Here is a 22,629-nt window from a genome sequence, read left to right as displayed (position 1 = left end):
TTTGTTATAACCTTGATTTAGATGGATATTAACACTTTTTAAATCTTTGTTTTAGTTTTGATGTTAAGCTCTGCCTTTGCAGTCTTATTTTAAAAGATCTCATGCTTCTTGATACTGAACTCAGAAAAGAAAAACATGTGGTAGGTACTCTTGTCTCATTTATAGCTTTATAGCTGTTTGTTTTGAACATCTTAGTTGAATATTAGTTTAGGAAATAAACGGGCTAGCTGGGAAGCAGTGTAGCAGAGTTGCATTTCTATAGTATTGTCTTAATTTTTTCTGTTGTTCTGCATATATGTGAGCTTCATAAAGGAATAAAATACACTTAAATATATTGGGCTGTGAAATACAGAGGGTCAGACTGGACAGTATAAAGATTTGGTTTTAAACTTTACTCCAGAGAATAATGTACAGCACTTGAGGTTCATTAAAAGAGGGCGAAAAATTATCTAATAAGTAAGTTTATGTCTTAAGGACACTGCTTGTGCATTGCAACTCTAAGGACTCCAAACTCTTCGAATAAAACTGAAAATTCGGTTCAGCTGAATCAATACCATTGTGATAAGTACAGTAGTCATGATTTTGTAGGACTGCGGAACCATATATAGCTAGATTCATCAAGTCACAGCATCCAGAGCTGACGGGGGGAAAAAAAAATAAACTGTGTACATTTAAAGCCACAGAATACTCCATTAGGAGAATTGTTTATGGTGACCTGTTATGATCAAGTACAGCATCATTACTGTTACTGAGTTTTAGCTCAGTTAATATAAATCTGGACATAAAGTATACAGCTTTCTCCTCCCCTTCTTTCACAACCTCTTTTAAAATAGATTGGTTATTTCTGATATTCACAGTGCATTTAATAAATTACATTTCAAGGGGTGGAATTTTCTGAACAGTTTTCTCATGGGTTATTCCCGTTTAAGAAGATGAGAAAGGAAACCTGAGATCAGATTTCAGAAGGAAGTTTAGCTTGGCTAGGGAAGGTTGAACTTCATCTCAAAGTTAATCATCAATTGGTAAATAAAGGTAAGGTAAAATGGTGATGTAATCACAGAAACACTGAAAAAACGTTCATTTAACAGACTTTGTGGCCCACCAGAAATTATCACGAAGGCAGATGACTTTGACCTTTAGCTGAAGCTTTGAGTAGATTAATATTTTTGCTAGCAGGGGAAAAGGGCAAAAAAGTTTCAGTCTAGAGAGTAGTTTCTTCCTTTTCCACTCTCCTTTCTCTGATTTCAGTCTACCTTAGGATCTAGGTCCTCTTCCTTCAGTGTTTTCCTGAATTTTTTTTTTTTTTTTCAATAGTAAGTGGTGTTTTGGTGGTGTGAGTTTGAAACTTGCCAAACTCCTATCCAAAATGTTGGCAAGTGAGATTCAAAACATGACTGCTTTATGGTTTTCTCTTCTACTGAGCTCTAATTACAACATATTTTTCAGATGTTTATTGACTAAAATGTTGGCTTTGATAACTGTATATATATGTAAATAAAATTGTATTTATATTTTTATATGCTTAAAATGGGCAACTTCTGCATCATCTGTTTTCAAGTACATGAGTAATAGGTAGGTGGCTGTTAAATTTCACAGTGGAAAATGCTGCAGTAGTTACTAATGAAGTGAATTGTCTTTACACTGACACTGTGAGGCAAGAGGGGAAGAGGTTAAGCAAAGATTATCCCAGTATTCAAAAACATCTTTTTGAAGGCCATAGTATTAAAATCTTAAAAAAAATCACACCAAAAGCACAACTGGATAATAGGTGTATTTTTTGTAAGAGAAGGTAGCTAGAACTTGAGATGGTTACTGTTGGGTCATATGTTTGGTACTTATTTGGCCAACTACAGTTGAAATTAAAAATATCAAACAAAAATATTTGATACTTATTTGGCCAGCCTCAGTTGAAATCATAGTAATGAATATGTTAGTATCTTTCAGTTTAGGGGTTCATTAAACTTTAGAAAAATGGGCTTTGTATTCTTAAGTGATCTGCATTTTCTCTGGTAAAGGACAGTTTCAGATGTGTTGGTCTGGTTACAATGATACGTGAGATTATGTCCTTGTCTATGTTAGAACTGTCTTGTACCATTTTCCCGTATCTTACTGAAGCCAAAGCCAAAGAATTTTTCACAATGGAAGTACTACAGAGTTGCTGGTGATGTGTCTGTTATTTTGCTTATGGTTCACTATAGTCTCACTGACTGATTAAAATCAACAAAAGTTATCACAAAGATGTCCTTACAGTGTTGAGCAGGCACTTACCCTAGGTTTTGTCTCCTTCCTTTCAAGCAGATGTTTGTTCAGGTTCTCAAAATATACCTCACAGACTTTTATCATAAAAAGAAGATTACTGATGATTTGTTCAAGAAGATCCTCTTAAATCAGAAAAATGTAAGTGTTTTTGTGCGTTAATATTTAAGACCACAGAAGAATTAATTAATTAATCCCACCCGTTGGTACAAGCTGCCACAGACTTGCTCCTTTTAAGCAGCAATGTGATTTGTAACCTATTTCAGAAGAAATGTAAAGAAACTCCCTTGTTAGTTGGTTCTCTCTATTACCTTCTCTACATTTCCTCATTGTTATTGTATGAGGTGATCAGAACAGTGATGTGTGTAATATGTTGAGGATAAAAGTATTTTGTAGTTTAATCCATTCAAGCAAACAGAACATTGTGAACCTTATTCACTCAGATTTAATAATTTCTAATTATCAGGTCTTTGTCTGGTCCCGTGTATCATTACTGATAATAAAATAGCAGGAAATAAAGTACTAGGAGGAAACTCAAGGCTTTCATCAAGGGAAAATATACTTGTTTTCCTTTGTTGTCCTTTTTTCTTCCATATAGTTGTGTCAAAATCCATATGCCACTTCTGAACTGGAAGACATACATTGACGGTCAAAATGCATTTCGTGTGGAGTCATAGTACTATTTTTAAGATTATTACAAGGAAAAAAGATTTACAAAACTAAACAAAATAGGAGAGCTGCTGGTTTCACTTTGCATTTTCAAGGTTAGAGTCATAGAAAAGTGTGGGTTGAGAGGCACATCTGGAGATCATCTCATCCAAACTTCTATAGGAAGCAGGGCCTTAAGTAAGGTTATCCAGTGCCCTTCCAATCCAAGTCTTGAGTATTTGCCCTAAAGGAGACACCACTGTTTCTCTGAGCAGCCTAATCCAATATATAATCTTCTCACATACAGATGGAATTTCACATTTAGGCATTAGTCTATCAGCTTGTCAGCTCTAGTTGGTTGAGATTTATTTTGTTTGTGCAGTATCACAATCTGTGAATATCAGGAATCTCTGTAGTTGTACCTTATAATTTATATCAGAATGTGTTTTGCCTTAAAACCAGTCTTCTGCCTTAAATCTTTAGTTTTAATATTAAAGTTGATTGTATTTACTAAAGGAAAAATTATTTTTGGTGTGTGAATCCCTTTTTCTGATGGACTTCTGATAATTACTTCAATTTATAAACACAGAGGTAATACAGATGCATGTTTCCTGGTATAGCCTAACTCTTAAAGAGGTTTGACAGCATCATTGTCTTTGTGCACCTAACTGAGCTGCTTCAAGGTGAAGATTAAATATTGTTTGTTAGATGAAGTAATTGCTAGAGCAGTCCAGTTGTCTGAGTGTCAATATGGGGTTCCTGTGTCCTGTATTATGGAGAGAAAAGTCTTGGACATGTGGCAATCTTAGAGTTTCCATATCATGTAAAGGGACAAGGCTGGTTATTAATACAGTGTAAAAGAGATGTTGGTAATAAGCAAAAGCGTTAGCACTAGAAACTATTTACTGTCATACTGCATTGCCAAGATGGAAGATTATATGATTTATTGCAGCAGCATTTTCCTCTTTTAATTCTGCATTGTAAGAAAAATGCATAGGATTTTGATGAAATTGTTTGTGAAGCTTGTCAAAATGTGGTTACATTTCTTTAAGGCTTATGAGTATCAAGTTAATGCATTGACATCTAAAATTGGGTGGTATTAAAAGTAAATGCTTGTTGTGTAAGGCATGTTTCAACAACTAAAGAATCCTCCATTTCAGTACCAACCTCCTAAGTAATGACAGAAGACTAATATTTGTTGCTGTCATTAGCTTTCAGAAAAAATAATCATGGCTTCAAAGGACTGAAAAACTGTAAAAAACCCCATATAATCATGTAGCCTGTAATTTGTCCCTTATGAGCATTACAGGTGTTCATCCGTGTGTGCTAGCACTCTGCAGGAAACACTGATTGTCATATCTGGATACATACTTCTGCTTTTAAACACAACATGTGCACTCATAGCTGCCTGTTAGGATGGGGCACGTGCATTAAAATAAAAATACATTTGTGGATAGATTCAAAGGATTATTAGTATGAAAGTTTAGGAAGCAGTGTTTACTAAAACTTGAATTCAGTAAAGATTGTATTCACATACTAGTGGAAATGTATGTATTTGTACTAACTGTGGTTCAGAGCTACCGTACACCTTGAGTTTTCTTTGCTTGCTGCAGAAGGTACATTACTCAGAGATAGAACTTCCTAAACGCTCTTGTTCAGCTTTCTTAACTGTGAGCCAAAAATAACATACCAGTTCACTCCTGAATTTAGAAGTTATGCCTGTTTTTCTGTGTAACAAATCATTTGCTTTTTCCTCCAGGATTTTGAAGAATTACAGAAGCAGCTTCACTCTAGACTCCAGAATACTGAGGTGTCAGGAGCCCATAATTCAGAGTACCAGACTGTAGAAGACTTAGAAAGGAAAGAAAGGGAATATTCTGAGCACATAATAGATAATGTAACTTTCAATTTTTTTCTAAAATCTTATTGTAATGTTATTCTTTTGGTGTGGAATGCTTTTTTATTTTTTTTAACTGTTGTGTTGACTAGTCCACAGTTAGTAGTCTAGATGTGTACAACTCCTGAAAATATTTTTACACTGCTCCAGCAAAGTATTTCTAACGTCCTTTGGGACCCAATGTTTTTTATACAAACACTGTTTTATCACAGTGCATTTAGAACTGAGAAATGGCTCTGGCTTGTCAGATGGTAAGATTTATTTCAAGCCTGTGTATAGCCTGACTTTTAGGATTTTGTCCTAGCACCTGTTTTCTTCAGTCCTCCATAACTGAGTAAGAGGTAATAAGAGGCTATAAAACTTTTTTAACTGAAATAAGTACCAAGAAAATAATTACAGTACAACCTTTTAGTATGCTTTGCACATTTACTTAAGCAAAACATTTTTCTTTAGCACCTTTCTACATTAGAATTAGAATACATTTACATGATGTATATTGATGTAAAATTATGCAGCATTGATGTAAAAATACAGTTTGTTAGCAGGCATTTGATTCTGAAATTAAGATTTTTTTTTCTCTTCAGTAGTGTCACTGTGTCCGAATAGCTTGCAGGCTAGAAAAGCGGAGGTTAAGAGTATTCTGTATATTATTTTCCAGCAAACTGAGTAGTCTGAAAGATATTCTCCTTCCCAGTCCTGTTTTTTGAGGTATGAGCAAATTCACTGCTGATGAAAATGAGAGTCAGACTGATAGCAATGTGAGCTGCCTGCACTGATTGACACTTCAGCCCTGAACTAAACAGCCCGTCATCTCAGACTTGGGCCTTTTCCATAGAGGATTTAATAGAGAAGTTTTTTAGTATCTTGTGGTTAAGTGCTTCACTGGGAATTTTCTCAGCTTTCTCTTGATTCTCTGTGCCTTTCACTTTATAGTGGAAGTCCTGGTAATGATGGTACATCTGTGTCAAGTTTTTTTTGCGATTTAACTTTGCTCTGTGAAAAATTGATTGTTTAGAGTTCTCTGGCGTTAGTCACATAAAAAAATTGCTGGCAGCCTCGCTGAGCAACATGAGGCAGTTATTCAACAGAAGCAGTCATCCTTCAGTGGGTCTGTCAGTCTTATGCCAGCAGATGCTTTTCATCCATATTGAAAATGATTTCCCTGTGCACAGATTCATATAGATCAGGACCTTGAACTAATCCACTCTTCCCTCTGTAATATAAAGGGGTTTTTTGCTTTACAGATGCCATAGTCACATTTTTTTCCAAAACTCAGACATAGTATAAATCTTGGCAGTGGGTAAATTTTCTTATCTTTATGTGTACTAGTAATCCCATTGAAGACCACAGAATATTCACAGTTTTGCACAATCATAAGTGTTTGCGTGATTGGAGCCTAAAACTAGAGATTACCCATATGATAATGTGTTGGAATAGGCTCATGGACTGTGCTGATACTGCATAAAGTACTTCATGCCAGCACAGTTACAAAGTGCTTATGTAGCATGTGTCTTTGAAAGGCTTTAATGGTGAAAAACAGTGACAATTTTCACTTCTCCTAAAATGCCTGCTCCCACAGCTAAAGAAACTTCTCAGAAAAAAGGATTGCAGTTTGGTATCTTTTTTAGTTTTCCCTTTACTGCTAACAAAGTAATAGGCTTTTATAGATGCAATACATAGAGAGCTAACAACAAATTCTTAGCAGGTTATACAGAATGACTACATTTTAAAAAGGTCAGGATTGATCTACTGGTTATGTGCCACCAGCCCATGTATCATCATGTAGTAAACAGGCACTGTAGCTATGAAAAATTTTCACTGTAACTGATACCAAAAGCTGTCTGTAGTCTCGGTGACTTGTATCTTGGTAGACTCGTACGCCTCTTGCTGTAATGAAATATTAGATGATTAATGAGGGAACATGAATTGGTTTTTGATTCATATTCCACAGATGGAAACTTTCTGGAAGCAGACTGACAAAGCCCAGCAGGCTTTTTTGGACCAAACAAAATGCTCAAGTGCCAAAGCAACAAAGATAATGATGGATCTGACTGAGAAGATGATTGCAGTAGAAAGCTTATTAAGTGAATCTCAAGATTTGCAGGCAATGGTAAAGTACAAAAAGAAATCAAAGTTGAGAGAGATTTAGTCAATCTGAACATAAAGAATGATGGAAGTGCACAGAGTCTGTCAGTCCTGCCTCGGGAATGATGTAGGCAGCTTACTCTGCTTGTCTCTTTCAGCTTTGTTTCAAAGAGCTCAGCTTCGATTGTGGTTTATGAAGACTCACGGGAGGGTGAACTCTCTGCACTTGAGTTCTAATTCTCAAAATACCGTTCAGGCAGTCATGTTAGGAAAAAGCGGTATTAATGCAGACAGTGAGCCAGGAGCAAGAGGACTGGATCTAATGATGAAGAAAAATTGTTACCTTGGGCATTAGGTTATTTCTTTTTCTTTCAGAGTGTTTATTCCACTTTGAGAAATCCTAATTTAAATTTTAGGCTGATACTGTGTGTACAGTGACTTTAACTGGAATTGAAGACCCTTAACGTCTCTTAGTGATACAGTCTTAAGAGGGAAAAATGCATTTGTGAATGCATCAGCACTGTGCTTTATGTTGTCTTAAATCTAACAGGTCCTATATTTGCTTTGCACAGGACATACTAAAATAATTACTTGAAATTTATAAGTTAACAGTACAATCAGAATCTGGCCCACTGAATTTATTATTAGTTTGGAGAATAAATGATAGCTAGCTTTATTTGGCTTACTAAAGCACATACAGTAATTATTAGCTTGTTAGTTTTGCATTGGAGCAGCAAGTAAACTGAGCTGGCGAGGTGTGAAAATAGTCTTTGCGGCTGATCACACTTGACCCATACTGGGCTACTGTACAGTAAGTTCCTTCAGATGGTCAGGCTTCAAATGAGGTGTTTGGATATAGATACAGAACATATTTCTACCTGAAGTCACTACCATGACGCTTACATCTCATTGCAAAGGTCATTGTATGTGTGTGTCTGTTAACTACAGTAGTTGTCACACTCTTTCCAACCTTGCAGCATTATCTAAAGTAGTTGCATATTCACCCAGGATATCTTGCTCTATACTGGAGTCCTGGGCTTCTTCTCTAATAGTGAAATGAAAGATGCTAGGCCATAGGCAATTGTACTAGTTTTTAGTATATTTACTGAATTCCAGCTGACAACATGCTCGAAGGAGTCACAGCAGTATCAGAATAAGATACGTGTCAAAATGAAGGTCCATGCTGGTGTGCCATATAGCATCTTGAAAAGAGGTCCACAACTTCCATGTTGCCCTTCTGTCTGTCTTTCCCCCTTGAGTATTTAAGTTTGTTCTGCAAGCTTGTTGTTGTCTTTTCCTGCCTTAATGTCATCTTGTCAGCTACAAATAATGGAAAACACTGGTAGTTTCAGATTAGGTCTTGCAGTTGAACATGCAATAAATCTACTGCTATCCTACACTGGTCAAGATTTTCAGAAGTATTTAAGTACATAAAGATTGTTATTCACATGGTCTTGAGAAGCCTTAGTTTTCTGTGTAGTTTGTAAATTAATAATACAATGAGAGGACAACCACAACCGAAGACCGGTTCTTGGTTTCTGAACGGGACTTTTTCATGTTTGTTTTAGGACATTCAGGAAAGGTTATTCAGCTGGGAGCTTATGGTGAAAATGGTTGATTCACTGAAGTCCTATATACCAGAAGAGTGCAAGTGTAGATTAAATATTGTATCAAATATTCTAGACCATTTAACTGTAAAGAATAATCTCTCTGTCCGACAAAAAGAAGAACTTTTAACAGATCTGCACAAGGCCTTCTGGGAACAGCTGGCGCATTTCAGTAATGGTGAGTACTTAGACCAGAGCTCATGACTTAACAAATATGGGTATGAGTTCTCATTATTGTATTAAATAGTAAAGAAATTATGGCTTTGGCCCCATACCCTCTGTTTTAAAAAGGTGTTGATGAGCTGGCCAGGAACACTTCTTATTGTGAAGGGTGGATGCTCAGAATGGGAACCTTGGCTTTAAGCCTTTTAGGTCTTGTTCCAGGCATTACTATGAAGTTACTGTACAGTTCACATAATCTATACCTTATTTCATTAATCTGAAAATTGAAGAAGAGTCACATTTGTTCCAAGTGTTTGTGAGATTTCTCCATTTACTGTTAATGTACTTGACATTGTTCGTGGTACTGGCTAGTGTTAGGAACAGAAAGAGCTGTGTATGTGCAGAATACCATCTCATGATCTCCTGCTAGCATGTGGAGCCAGAAGATAGTTGTGCTGTCACTCTTGTGAAAAGATATCTTTAAAGCTTATGATCTTCAGGTGAACTTCTCTTGTATTATGTCAGACTAAAATATTTCAAAAAACGAAGTCTCTTCCTCTTCCACCCTTCACCTTTCCTATCTGTAAAGTACACAATTGTAACAGAGTCTAAGCTACTGACCAACTGATTTAAGGTTCTCCCTGTGTTACTGTGCATGTTACCTACTGCCCAAGATGTTGAGAAACATAGCCCAACTTCTCTAATAGGTGCTGTATCAAGGGCTCAGTGCTTCCCATGAGCGCTTATGGAAAATTAAGAGTACATGGTTAGCCAAAAAGAAAGCAGTGAGAAGTATTTAACACATTTTCCAGAACCTTTTCTGCTGTTTGTGGGCGTATTTAAAGACAATTGTCCTAGTAAAATGGCATTCGCGTTAGAGCTCAGTGGATGGGATAGTCAGAATGAATGTAGTCTTGTTGCAGTATATTCTTGCTGCAGTGCTGCTCATTCACTTTTTGGCATTCACTGATACCATTTTCTGATATGAATTGTATATTGTGGTACAGATTTTCATGGATGTTTGCTTCTAAAACTGGCGCACCTAGTTCATAGTCTTTGCATAGGTTCAGCCACTAACATTCCTTAAGCATACATCTGTGGGTGTTTTTTTCCCACTTTTTGTCAATTTTCTCTTGTTTCAGAGCAAAAATACCTCAGTCAAGGCCTTGATTTTATGCCAAGTAGGTGTTTATAGTTATATATAGCTATATATTATAGTACAGCCTGTGCAAAAGGGCATTATCAACCTCCTGGGTTTAGATAGAAGTGAAATGTGTTAAAAAATAAAACAAAATCTGGAGTGCAGCATTTTCACATGAGAGTCTATGTTGACCTTGCTTATGAGCTCCTAAATACATTAAGTTAAACTGTACCTGTAATTCACAAGCAGAGCACAGGGCCAGCAAGACTGCTCCTAGGAAACAAACAAGGAAGTAGTGGAGAGTCAAGTAGCGTTTAAAAATAACAGTTGCTAGATTTGTTCAGATGACATTTTTATTACAGGTTTTCCTGTACTTTCAGTGCACTTTCAAGTGTTTTGTCACTGCACCATCAGCCTGTGGATAAGCACAGTAAATTAGCATGGAGAATAAGTAACATGCTCAGTGCTACAGTACTGTATTCCTTTATTTCTCCAAAAAGTAATTTCTTATAGTTAAGGCAGCTTGGTGTGGTGGCACAACAGCAGCCACAAATGACTATTTCTTTGTGTTCCCCTTTAGCTGTCTGTGTCAGTAGTGAAGTACTGGTCTGGGACAGGGCGAGTGGGGGAAATGAATTAAGTTCTTAGGTGGAGAGGCAATGAGACATGAAGCAGAGGCAGGACATCAAAAGCACCAATTCCATTCTGAAGCACCAGTGAAAGGGAGGGTGCAGGATGGTAATGATCCAAAACCCTGATGGATTTAAGTGCCATGTAACAACCCAAAAGTTCACATCTAAAAAGTCCAAAGTAAGAGTCAAATATGAAATCCTGCATGGTAATTACGTGCCTGTTTCACTCACTAACAGATTTCTGTGCGCTTATGTTGTGTGACAGTAGCAGATGCTACTTTCTCCCTGTGGAGTTGTGGTATCTAATCATCAGTGGTTTATGTTCCAGAATGTATGCAGCAAAGTAAAGACATGATCTTGAAACAACTGGAGTGCCGTGCAAAGAAGAGAGAAGAGCTCAAAAACAGACACAAAGCTGAACAGGGGAGTCTCCTCAGTAAAACTTTTCATAATGAAGATGTTCATGATTTTCTTAAGGTGAGCATGTAAAAGCTTAATTAACTGTTCCATTAGTTTTTAAGGCCAAATATATTGCAGATTTCTCTGAGTTCCATAAAGTTGGCATTTTTGAGACCTCCTGAGAATCATGTACAGTAGCACAGGTAGGAAGGGGTGAAATCCCCTGTTGCCTAAGCTTTCTTAGAGACATTTTCTTCAGTGTTGGTGTTGTCACATTGGAACAAAATGCTAAAGGGTGTTAATGCTAGATTGCATGTTTTTTGGAAAACCTCTTTTACTTAGATACTATATGTTCAATATAGGAAATCTGTGGAGGGAAGTATCTGGCCTGCATTACAGAAGAAAGCAGACTGCACTAATCTAATTGCTTTTCTATGGGTGAGGTTACTGAGGCTCAAAAGACTATCAAATTTCACATAAGCAGAGGAAAAACTCATTATGATTGCTGGCTGAATACCTTAGAGAAGGCTAGCAATAGATAATTTAATATGGTATACAGTGGCCAGTGTAATGGGTTTTTGGCCATATTTTCTGTACAGCTTTATTGTTGTTCAGAATGTATATACGACATCAGAGTTCTTAGCTGTAAATGCTGAGAGCTGGAAAACTCCTATAACTGCTGAGAACTACAGACCCCAGTTACTAAGAAATAATAAAAAAAATCAGTCCTCAATTTTCATGAAAAGAAATAGTTTAAGGTTAAAGTGTTACATCCAGCAGTGTTAAACTTTTGATGAAATTTAGTAACTTAGATAAATTACTGTATGAGAAGACCCAAATTCCTGTGGCAAACTGTCAAAATTTATTGATCTCAACACTGCAATTTTGTACTGCAGGGCCAAGTTCTGTAATTATATTGTATGAATTAGATAATGCAGGTACTGTTCTTGTATGCAACATCTGTCTGGCAACACCTAACTTGAAAACAAAAGGTTTCAGGCACTTTAAAACAGCAGAGCACATTTAACCTCTGTCTTTTCATAACTTGAGACTATATAATTCTATCACACGTTTTTGTAGCCACTGAGGACTTGTGAATGTATTTTCCTTACACACATAATTCAGAATTCTTGGACACCTCCCAAATTCATTAAACAAAGCTTAGAACTTCTGTAATAAGACCTCTCCCTGACAAAGTTAGTCACACAGCTTTGTGCAAGAGGTGCTCTATTCTGTACACCTTAGAAAGCTAACAAATATGTTTAGTTAAACTGTAGACTAATGATCTACTTATGACAAGCTGAGCAGGAATAGACAACTTGCACTTCAATACCGAATCTTAGTATTGTGAAACGCCTGTGTGCAAATAATAAGACAAATCAGAAATTTAAGCTTTGCTGGTGCCAGAGTGGAGAAAGCCTTTTGTCCCAGAATGGATGGGGTCTTGAATCCAGAGACTGATTGAAGCATAAGAAGAAATTGTATATATCTACAGCTACCATGGTTTGTCTTAAATTATCCGGTAATTATTTTTTGCGAACAATCCCCTCAACATTGAGGAGCTATTTTAAACCTGTTTCATGGTTCACAGCCAGACCAGCAGTGAAGGAGTTGGTCCTGAATCCTCACCATGAGCCCAGAGTTGTAGCCATCAAGTGCACTCTTTTCTCTCGCTTCCCCCCTACATCTCATCAAAATGCAACCATGGTAGCAGCCTTGGAAGTATCTGACCTTCCTGCTGAATTTTCAGTGGTTGCCGATTAAGAAGGTGGATTTTGCAGTGAATTTTCTTTGCATCAGTTTCTTCTGAATATGAGTTGGATGGTAATGATTTTGTTGCTGCAGTACTGAGGTTTTTTTGTTATATGACAAAATGACCTAGATAGTAAAGGTTAGAGTCCCTATATCATTCTGCCTCCTACATTTATGTTTCCACTGGAAAAAGGAGCATTTTCATTTTGCTTTTCACTGGCAGAGAGTACAGGGATGATCAAGTGAAGCACACAGCCAAAAAGTGCTAGTTATGGTAACCCAGTCTTGCTCAGCCCTCCCTCGGTGGGCATACAAGTTACAGCAATCAACTTGCCAAATTCTGTGTTAAACTATGATTTCATCAGTGTGAATTTTCAAGTCCACCTCTACAAGAGTGACCTGAACATGGAGAGTTTATGAGCACTTTCATGCTCTTTAGAAGAACCCTATTGACATACCTAGAAAGCCATGCCTACCACAGGAATGTGAGAGGGCACTTGGTAGTTTAAATCAAAATATGGAATATTTATGTATAAGACCACTCATTAGTCTATAGAATGGGATGTTCTTTGCCTGTGAAATTCAGTCTTCCATTACATCACATGAGGATGCCAACACATTACAGTCCTAGCTTGAAGAAAAAAAAAATAATTGCACCCTCTGAAGTCTCTGACCAAGGACCAAATCTGGACCAAGTCATAGGTCAGCCTTTTAGGGAGCACCATGGGACATGGTGACTAACCCCAGTGTAAAAGCCCTATACAGTGTGATACTACTGTAACTAAGGTGTCTGATGATGATATCTGATGGCTGTTCTGCACCTCATAGTACTGGCTGTGATGAAGTGATACTCATACACAGGAAAGCAGCTGCAAATCAGATAATTTCACAATTTCCAGTACTAGTACATATTATTTAATCCCAAATTGCTGAGGCTAGGGAGTTTCATACTCAAGACTAGATATGCTCAAATTGAGGCGATAAGGCAAGTTTCATTTCCCTCTGAGTCACAGTTTCAGATAAACACTGCTGTGATGATACATGGGAAGGAGATCAGAGAAGGGGAGGATCACAAAAAGCTATCAAAACTTTTTCAGCTATTTAAATATACCTATTGTGTTTCTTTTAGGCTTACCATGAGCTGCTAGAGAAGCATCGACAAGCACAGTGGGAACTGGAGGAGGAGGATGACTTCAAGAGCACTGAGGCTGTTGCAGATCTCTACAAGGTACCACCTCTAGTGATATGTGTTATTTAGTAAAATAATTCTCATGATCCTCTAACCTCGCTACACAATGTCAGAGCCTGGGAGGGTTGGGGAATTGCAAGAGAGATCATGGCAGCTCCAGGAAGCTAGGCTGGCAAACCAGGAGATAGAGACAGGACAATCTTCCACATTAGGTTGCCTTTTCCTGTCCTACCTTCCCAATCCACTACATTTCCTAACCTCACATTAGTCAGAAAATGCCTATGTGGTCTGCCAAAATGTGCTGCCTGCATGGCTGACAAGGCTGCAATAACTTTGAGAGCATACAACATCTGTCATTACTACTGGGAGAGAGACTTCTTTTATGTAGCATAATTATCTCCTGTGCACCACAGTAGGATGATACTATTCTTAGTTAACTTCACTACATCTCAAAAAATAGTTTTCTCATCTCTTTTCCTCTCAGAGAAATTGTTTTGACGCTAGTTAATTCCCTGAAATAAGTTCAGATCTTTTGTGTAAGTAATATTTTTAGACTTCTTTATATTACTGATTTGGAAAATATGTAGATACTTCATGCTTTTGCATAATCTTTAATGATTTTCTGTCTGCACCGAAAAAATGTATAACATGATCTATCTGATGAAGCCCAAAGCTGTAGCCAGCAATGACCTTTAATTAGGCTGGAGCTAATCACTTTCAGCTCAACAGAATCCTTGTCATGATTAATTATGACCAGATCAGGGTGTTATGGAAACTTGTAGTCCCTATCACATTAGGATAAGATACCCACACAATCTTAATTAGCTCTAGTCTACATGCACGTTTTCAGATTCAGTTGATAAAAAAAATAAAGCCACTGTATTTAGAACAAATAGTTTTGCCATGGTTTTATGCAATAGTGCAAGCAACAGAGTATTTGAGAACTATTACTGCTACTTTGGAGAAAGGTGAAGTTTGCTTGGAGGGCTGTGCCAGTGAATAAGGGTGGATTAATTGTGCAAAACTATTTAATTTAAGAAAAATCAACATGTCTGCTGATATTACTGTGCATTACTATACAGTCCATTCTCCAGAGTTACTAACTGCTCCACCCCCTTCCTCAATTCACCTGAAGTCTCTGGAGACCAAAGAATTTTTTTACCCTGCATAGTTCCACCTCATTTGTGGAATTATATTGCTTTCCTTTATTGTTTATGCTGCTTTAGTCACACTAAGATCAAACTGAAAATCCTATTTCTTTAAGCACTATTAGCTAAGATTTCTTTTCCATTAAAGAAAAATTGGTTTGGTGAATTAAGTGTTTCTGGAATTGCCAAGTTGCCAGGAGAGCTGTACAAACTTGAACTCTGCCAATTCACCTATCTCTAAGCCATTACATTCCATATTACAGCTGTTCTCTTATTCCTATCCCAAACAAACACTGCCAGCCAGACAAGAAAAACTGCAAGTACTGTGATCCAGCTGGCATCTGTTGAATGAGGGTCCACAAATCTTAATTTCCACTTCTTTTTTCTTTAATAAAACATTTTTATTGTGATATTTAACATAATGAACAGCTGCACTTTCTCCCCTTAACCCTAAATACACATACTACAGATTGTCAGAGTTTTAGGAGAACAGACTGTTTCTGAATATACCTCATAAGCAGCATAAGCTGGAAAGAATAGAAAATACAAATGAGTGTAGCTCCGCTGTAGGTAGATGGAGCTGTTCTGATTTCTGCAGTGAGGGAAGTGCAGTAGTTACACATGTTGTCTGTTACTTGGCACATAAAAGCAAAAGTAGATTTACCATTAAGGGGAAGGAGTTGCATCTCACAACCACAACAACTTTGCTTCTCTCTCTGTTCCACCACACTTTCACAGTAGAAGTGCACCTTGGACAAGCAGAAGCTTTGCCCCTTCAATTAGTTTCTCTGGGTCTCTGCTAGGAGGATCTACTGCTACCAGTGGGAAGGCAAGATAACGATGGGTGGGCGCCAGGGATTTGAGATACTCCCCAGTGCAGTGATGTGACTGCAGCTCAGGTAGACCTAAGCAAGCAAACATTAGACTGACCAGCTGAGTACCAGCAACCCTCACATGGCAGTAGTCAGCACCGCACTGTAACCTATGTCCCAGTTGCATTTGAACCAGCTAGTTTGGGCACATCAACAAACAGAGCAGTGCTCCATGTTGTCGTTCCAGAAGGTCTGTACTCCCTGAAGCTTAACTGATAGTCATTTACCTTGTGCTCATTTGGAAGGTTTGGACTCTGCAATTTTTGTTCTACCGTGACCAAGGAAAAGGTTAAATTAAAGTTTTGGTTAAACATTGTATTGTTCACTTAATCTCCATACTTCCATAGCTGCAAGCATGTGTTACTAAGTAAGTTAGAAGGCAAGAAAAGAAATTCACCAGTAGAGAGTTCTGTTCTGTTGCTTTTTTATCATTACAGTAGCAAAAGAATCGTAGCAATATTACTGAAGAAACTGAGTGAAACTCTCTGAAGTCACCCTGGCATGCTCCACAGATACTTAGATGAATATTCCTTAGCCTGTGGACCACCAGACATCCAAAGATAGACTGCAAGACATTTTAAAAAGATGCATTTATACATTTGTAAACATAGTCCGAGTGGAAAATACTAGAAGTAATTAAATATTTAAGAGTTCAGCCCACTTTATATTTTATTGCACATGAAAATAAGCCTTGCAGAACTGCACAAAGTAGTTATGCTTTCCCACACACGGAAGTTAAATAGCTGTTGCATTTAAGGGAAGTGAAACTGAGATGTCTTACTAGGAGCTAATTACCTAAATCCAAGAGGAGGCAAACTTATCTGAATCACAATTTCTCCATAACCAAGATTAGATTTAGCAGTAGCATCCTGTATGCTCCCTCTTCCAAGTAGCTCATACTTTCTACTGGCCGAGGATTACAAATATTGTCTGTTTCTTCTGGGCTGAACAATCTAATGTTGTCCAGTACCCACAGGATTTAGCGTTCCAGACAAGTTCCTGCTTATGCACCCATTGCCATCTTGACTTCAGCTGGAAACCCCCAAAACTGGAATGAATCACACCACACTTGTCAGATTAATGGCAGCAGACCCCAAACCCTGGTGGGGTCTTTTTTAACACATCCAGGCCCTCTGTTTTCTTAATTTGCTTTCATGGTCCTTGGGGCATCATCAGTAATGCAATTCATCAGATAAACACCCATATCCTAGTAAAGAACAGCCATGTTGATTCAGACAAATGACTATATGCAGTAATATCCAGTAACGTCTGGAGTGTGATAGCACCAGTGTTAGACAGATGGATAATACCCAGTTAGCTGGTTAGGTCCCATTCTCAGGCATTCTCAGCATTCTTCAGCTAAGAACAGTTTCCAGCAGCTTTCAAAGCAACTGTCAGAGCATGCAGGTGCATGCATCCTGTATCAACTTTCTAAACCTTTCACCCCCATTTAAGTACTCTATCAAAACTTGCACTGTTGATGACGAACTAGAATAAATCCTCAGGGAAGACAACCAGTACAAAGTTCCCAAGGGTTGCATTCTGATAAGTTCACTTGACCAAGTGCCCTGCTGTTGCCCAAAGCTTGTGGTCCTTAGTCTGTTACCTTTTTTTTTTCAAGGGAAAACAACCTGGCAAGGCTTGTATGTGATACCAAGTTTAGGCCCTCTGTTCGTCCAGCAGTTGTGCTCTAGAATGACGACTTACTTCAACAGTTACCTCGGTTTGTCCTTGTATAAGCAAGCAGGGAAAAAGCCTGACAGACTTAGTTTCATGAATAAGTAGAAAGATAACCTCAATGCAAGAGGTGATAGTAAAATATAGGGGAAAGGTCAACATGTGGTCGAATAGGGAACTAATAAATATCCTGGGGACAGAAGAAAAGATGTCACTTACCTGTGGGACAAGATCCTTACTTTGTTCTCACAAGGTTCTTCTAAGCCCTTCTCAAATTTCTATGACTTTTCTATTTTGTCAGTTTTTCCCCTTTTAAACAGTTTGTGGGTTCATCAAGATAGGTTTATATAACCCTCTAGCACTGCTGTAGCCTGCAGTGCTACAATACATCAAAGAATTATCCAAATTGGTGAATAAATATGTAAAAATGCAATGATCTGGAAGCTGACTGTGTTTGCATAGAATAATTGAGTAGGTTTGTTTTGTGCACACATGAATAGATCAATCAAAATTATTTAACCAAGGTCAATGGAATCTGTTGATGCTTGAAGTGAATGAATGAGTTATATTTGGAGGATAACGTGGGACTTTTCAGCCATACTAGTGGATTAAAATAGTATGCTGTAGGTGAATAGTCTATGTCTAGACACTATCTTCATAACTTACTTTTGAAGTGCAAGTTGAAGAATTAGGGGCAAGCGGTTTTGATTATCACAGTATATTATAACTGAAGGAGGAATTGTGTCAGAGGTAAGTGAATGGCTCAGACTAATGCTTTCATAAACACAGTCTGCAGAATTATCCTCTACACAAGGGATACTGTGCTGCAGTAAGTTTTGTATTGGCTTGGGTAGGTTTTCAGTTGCATAGTTTTTACTGTAATTTTCATTTACATGGTAGCAAAAGCACCCCCTGTATGTCCTATTCTGATTCTCTTTTCTCATGATCTCTTCAAAAGAAAAGGCGAGCTCCTTGCAAGTCGGTCAAGTTTAGCATATCAAGTGTTCACCATCCTTTAATCTTTTCTTTCTCTTTTGTTTGTTTGTTTGGGGGTGGGGTGGGGGAACGGAACTACCTACTTATTTCAGTAGGGAAAGGAGAAGTTAAAAGAGGTTGATGGTTGAATAGTTCATTAGTAAGAAAACAGATAGACATGCAGGTTGCACAAAGGAAATAAATTTACAGCTAGGAATTACATAGTCTGTGGTAAAATAATTAGTTTTCCTCTTCCTTAACATCAGAGCCATGAAAACACACAATTTACTGTCATTTATAATTCCCATTTACTGATAGCAGTTCACCAGAATGTTATTTCATTTGACTTAACAGAACATAGAAATGCACAGGAATTTAGACTAAAAGCTATTAAGTAATGAGTATTATCAACAGGCAAGGCAATAAACATTTTATGAATGGGTAAACATGAAGGTGAGGTTGAAGCAAAGTATTTGATTTTTTTCCTTTGTTAATAAAAGGGGATTTTTTTTTTTGTTAAAATGAAAAGTACAGTTTCTCAGAGACTTACTCTGTTATTTCTTTCCTTATGTAATTTCATTAACATGAGATATGGTTAAGGATGCTTTTCATAGAGTGGACTGCAGTTTGGGGTACCAAAATTGCTTCTTTTCAAGGGGAATCACCCACAGCTTGTCTTGTCTCAGATGGAAATCCATATCAAGAGACCTCCACCTCACATGCTCACTTTTGGAAATTATGCCTTGTGACTTACCCCAGAAAAGGCTGAAAGACAGCATGATCTAATAGATTAAATTTGTGAACTCTTACTGTGTGAGCTCAGTTTAGTTCTGCGTTTGGGCACTGATTAAACTTGATCTGGTCATTTCAGTCAAAGCTGATACAAGATCCGTGAGGTTGGATAGCCTTCATTCTGAAGTTTGTTTCTTGCCTTATTGCATGAGAAAATGTATTTTACCTCTTTATGGATCCACCATTTATTAATAGTTAGATCTAGTAAAGGGCATAACCTTATCTACAGAGGCACATTTCTAAAAAGGTTGTACGGAAAGAGAAGATTGAAACTGCCTCCTGAATAAATCAAGGACCAGTGAGGGGGCAAGACTAGAATTTCAATGAACCTCCATTTTAAATGCATGGAAATAAAAAACTTTTTTTTTAATTAGCTTGTGCTGAGGATGACTTCAATGTCATTGTGTTTTATTGGTCTTAGGATGCTGAAAAGCAGGGTGCTGCTTTCATTTTCCAGTTAGCATTTCCAGAATTCTTCATGTGGAAGAGGGGAAAAAGTACATGCAATCAGCTTTTCTCCATTTAGTGTGACTTTATAATGTGAAGTATTTTCTAGTAGCCAGTGGTGTCCAGGAACGTCTGAAGTATTTATGGGATGTATGATCTGAGTATTGAATCTATGTCCTTAATAAGATACAACATGGACTGGGAGATGAATCTCTTGCCTCTTAAATAAGCATCCTAGCCATTGAGCTTCTGGAGATACATGCAAGAATATTCTACAGCTTTGACCAGAAATTTAAATTATTTTAATTAAATGCTGTTGTATCACAAGTTAATAAACAGCTGTGCAGATGCCTCTCAGAGATAATATATACTAGTCAGTAGCTAGCATGTAAAATACAGTACAGGCAGCCTCTCTAAATACATCTTCTGCTTCACAGTTTGACTATTCACTTTATTCTCATCTGATGTAGGAACCTTTTAATTATTTGTATTTGAGGGAAAGCATTAACATTGTTCATTGGTTCTGTAGTGAAATCTGATAAACTGTGTACTTTCCTTGGTTTTTGACAAAATTATTATATTTTTATTGCTTTCTTTGAAGTTCAGATGCACTTCGCATTTTAATCTGAGCCCATTTTATTTCTGCATATACCCCATGTTATTTCTTTATGCTTGATGAATATCTCTGGAGAATTTTTGAAAAGCTTTGAGATTGACTGCCAGGTAGTACAAACAGGTTCATTCAACACTGCAATCAGCTATTCTATTAATGGAATCAATTTGAATAAATTTCATTAAGTGAAAGTTCTAAAAACCAAGAGATGGCATATCAGGAAGCTTGTAAAAACTATTTTGTGGGGGTTCTAGTCCAAAAAGAAGATCCTGGAAGTGGTAGGATTTCTTAGTGTTTTTCTTTTTTTTCCTGTGCAAAATAAGTTTTATAATATGTAGTGTGCCGTCCCTGTTCACAGACAGAATTTATTACTGTTTCAGATCAAGTACATTCCTTGGAGTATGAATAGTTTTGAACTATTTTGTTAGCTGTAGTATTCAATCATATCTGCAGTCTTTCCTAAAAGTAGACTTAACCATTTACCCTACCAAATTTGAAAACACCGTTCCACTACTTTTTTTTGAAGTTCTGCATTAAACAGTGTGGCCATCATATTGTACCTGTGGTATGTCCTCTGGGTAGAGCATGCTGTTGTGTTAGGGTCTGGATTGGAAGGACAGCCTGTGGTCTAATGTCCATACGATTGCGTGTTCAGATTAAAGAAGGCTGTGTGGCCAGCAGTTCCTTACACACAGGAGAAGTTAGTGTTTTGATAGTTATGACTGACAGTGGTTTATTTTGTGATCTTGGACCACAGATGAGACCAGTAAGTGCAGGATTTATGTCAGAGTAGAATTTTTAACAGAACTTAAACAGAGTAGAATTTTTAACAGAACTTAAACAAAAAGTTTGCAGTGCTGTTAAAAATCATCATCCTGGGGACATAGAGCACCTGACCAGGTTCCCTGTTGCTTTGTGTGCCATTTTGCAACGTTCCTGTGATGTAAAGAACGTTCTGCTTAGTCCTGCTTCCCCTCCATGTATTCACCCAGCATTTTCATTTTTAAAGGGGCTGTGATTTGAAAAACTGCTTCTGGAATTCTGATCTCACTTTCTTGTCCTTTCATACACCAGTTTTCAGCAGAGGGTCATGAATTATTTTGCAAACAAATAGTTAAGCATTTTTATCTAATGACAACCTGGCCAATCACATTAATGAGGTGATGCAGGTAAGTAATTTTGTGGGAGCAGGACCTAGTCAGGTTTTTCCTCAGTAACTACATACCCACTGTGGTAGCGCCAAGGGTAAGTATACAGTGTAATTTGAAGCTGCAGGCAGTGCAAGCAGAACTCTCTTCGCTTGGTTTTCAAACAGAATGGCATGAAGGCACGTAACAAAATAGCTTCTTTATGTTCTGGGCAAAAGATTTCCTAGTAAATAATAATACAGAGCTGTCAATATGCCAGGGAAATGCTGACAGTTCTGCAGCAAAATATGTTGCAAAGTGATTTTGCTGCCATAGGTGAAACTGTTTATTTAAGAATAGTTACTTAACACCCTGCCTGAGATCTTTTCAGGTTGCAGTAGAGATGCCACAGGCACCTCTAAACTGCTTCTGAACTATTTCAGAACCAAGAAAATTTCTTACATACCTGAACACCCAGTATAGGCAGGAAAGTTAACTTGTCCTGAAAGGCTAGTAAAGCTCAGAGAAGGTGGTTTACAGAGATGGAGTGAGTGTTCTTTAAATGTTGTATGGGACACAGAGATTAGAAACATAGGATCTCTGAGCCTATGTTAAATCCCAGAAGGACTGAGTTTTAAAATAAATAGCAGCAGAAGAGAGAATTCAAACACACCATTTTTCATTAGTGTTGGCAAGCTAAGCCAGGCCAACTACACAGATGATTCAGACCGTGTGAATCCTACCTCTTGTTGTAACAGGAACTGGTAACTGTAAGAATTAAGGAGTAGGGGACATAGGATGCACCTGTGTAGCAAATGTTCCCCTAATGATACTGTCATGTCCAGATTGTGTTGCGAGCAATCGTTAGAAATGGGAGAATTATTACCAGAAATGAGGTCTCTGATTGTTGTCTTTGACTTAATTCTTATACTTACACCCAGTACCCAGTTTCAGAAACTTGTAGCCCAATTTACAAGAATTCAGAACACTTCTGAAATGAAACAAAGCCAGTGGCAGCTGGACTCTGAAAATCCTGCATGCTTTATAAACAGGTAAGAGAGTGGAAAAAATCAAGACAGGTCATCTTGAAGGTGTAGTGAACGCTTTTGATAGTGTGCCTCAGCTTTATCCGTAAGAAGAGGTTACTGCAGGGAGCTGTTAAGATAAGCTATGTATTGTTTGTGAAACAGCTAATTAATATGGTGATTAG

At 37.5% G+C, this 22,629-nt stretch overlaps 1 protein-coding gene across 9 annotated transcripts in view; it reads left to right on the top strand.

The window, feature by feature from the left end:
• Positions 1 to 22,629, top strand: part of EVC (EvC ciliary complex subunit 1) — an 81,054-nt gene that overhangs the window by 8,848 nt on the left and 49,577 nt on the right. For 5 of the 9 annotated variants that reach the window (XM_055797341.1, XM_055797339.1, XM_055797345.1 and 2 more), the window contains exons 5-11: positions 56 to 140; positions 2,296 to 2,397; positions 4,664 to 4,801; positions 6,753 to 6,911; positions 8,455 to 8,671; positions 10,757 to 10,905; positions 13,709 to 13,807. In XM_055797341.1, the coding sequence (XP_055653316.1) occupies positions 56 to 140; positions 2,296 to 2,397; positions 4,664 to 4,801; positions 6,753 to 6,911; positions 8,455 to 8,671; positions 10,757 to 10,905; positions 13,709 to 13,807 (949 nt within the window). Of the gene's footprint in view, positions 1 to 55; positions 141 to 181; positions 1,033 to 2,295; positions 2,398 to 4,663; positions 4,802 to 6,752; positions 6,912 to 8,454; positions 8,672 to 10,756; positions 10,906 to 13,708; positions 13,808 to 22,629 lie in introns of those variants that run through there. The other 4 variants (XM_055797340.1, XM_055797343.1, XM_055797346.1 and 1 more) reach the window with 3 other exon arrangements.

This window comes from Falco peregrinus, chromosome 2 (assembly GCF_023634155.1).
Source record: "Falco peregrinus isolate bFalPer1 chromosome 2, bFalPer1.pri, whole genome shotgun sequence".
Classification (NCBI taxonomy): Eukaryota; Metazoa; Chordata; class Aves; order Falconiformes; family Falconidae; genus Falco; species Falco peregrinus.
Note: the sequence above shows the minus strand (reverse complement) of the source record. Positions and strands in the feature narration are given on the sequence as shown.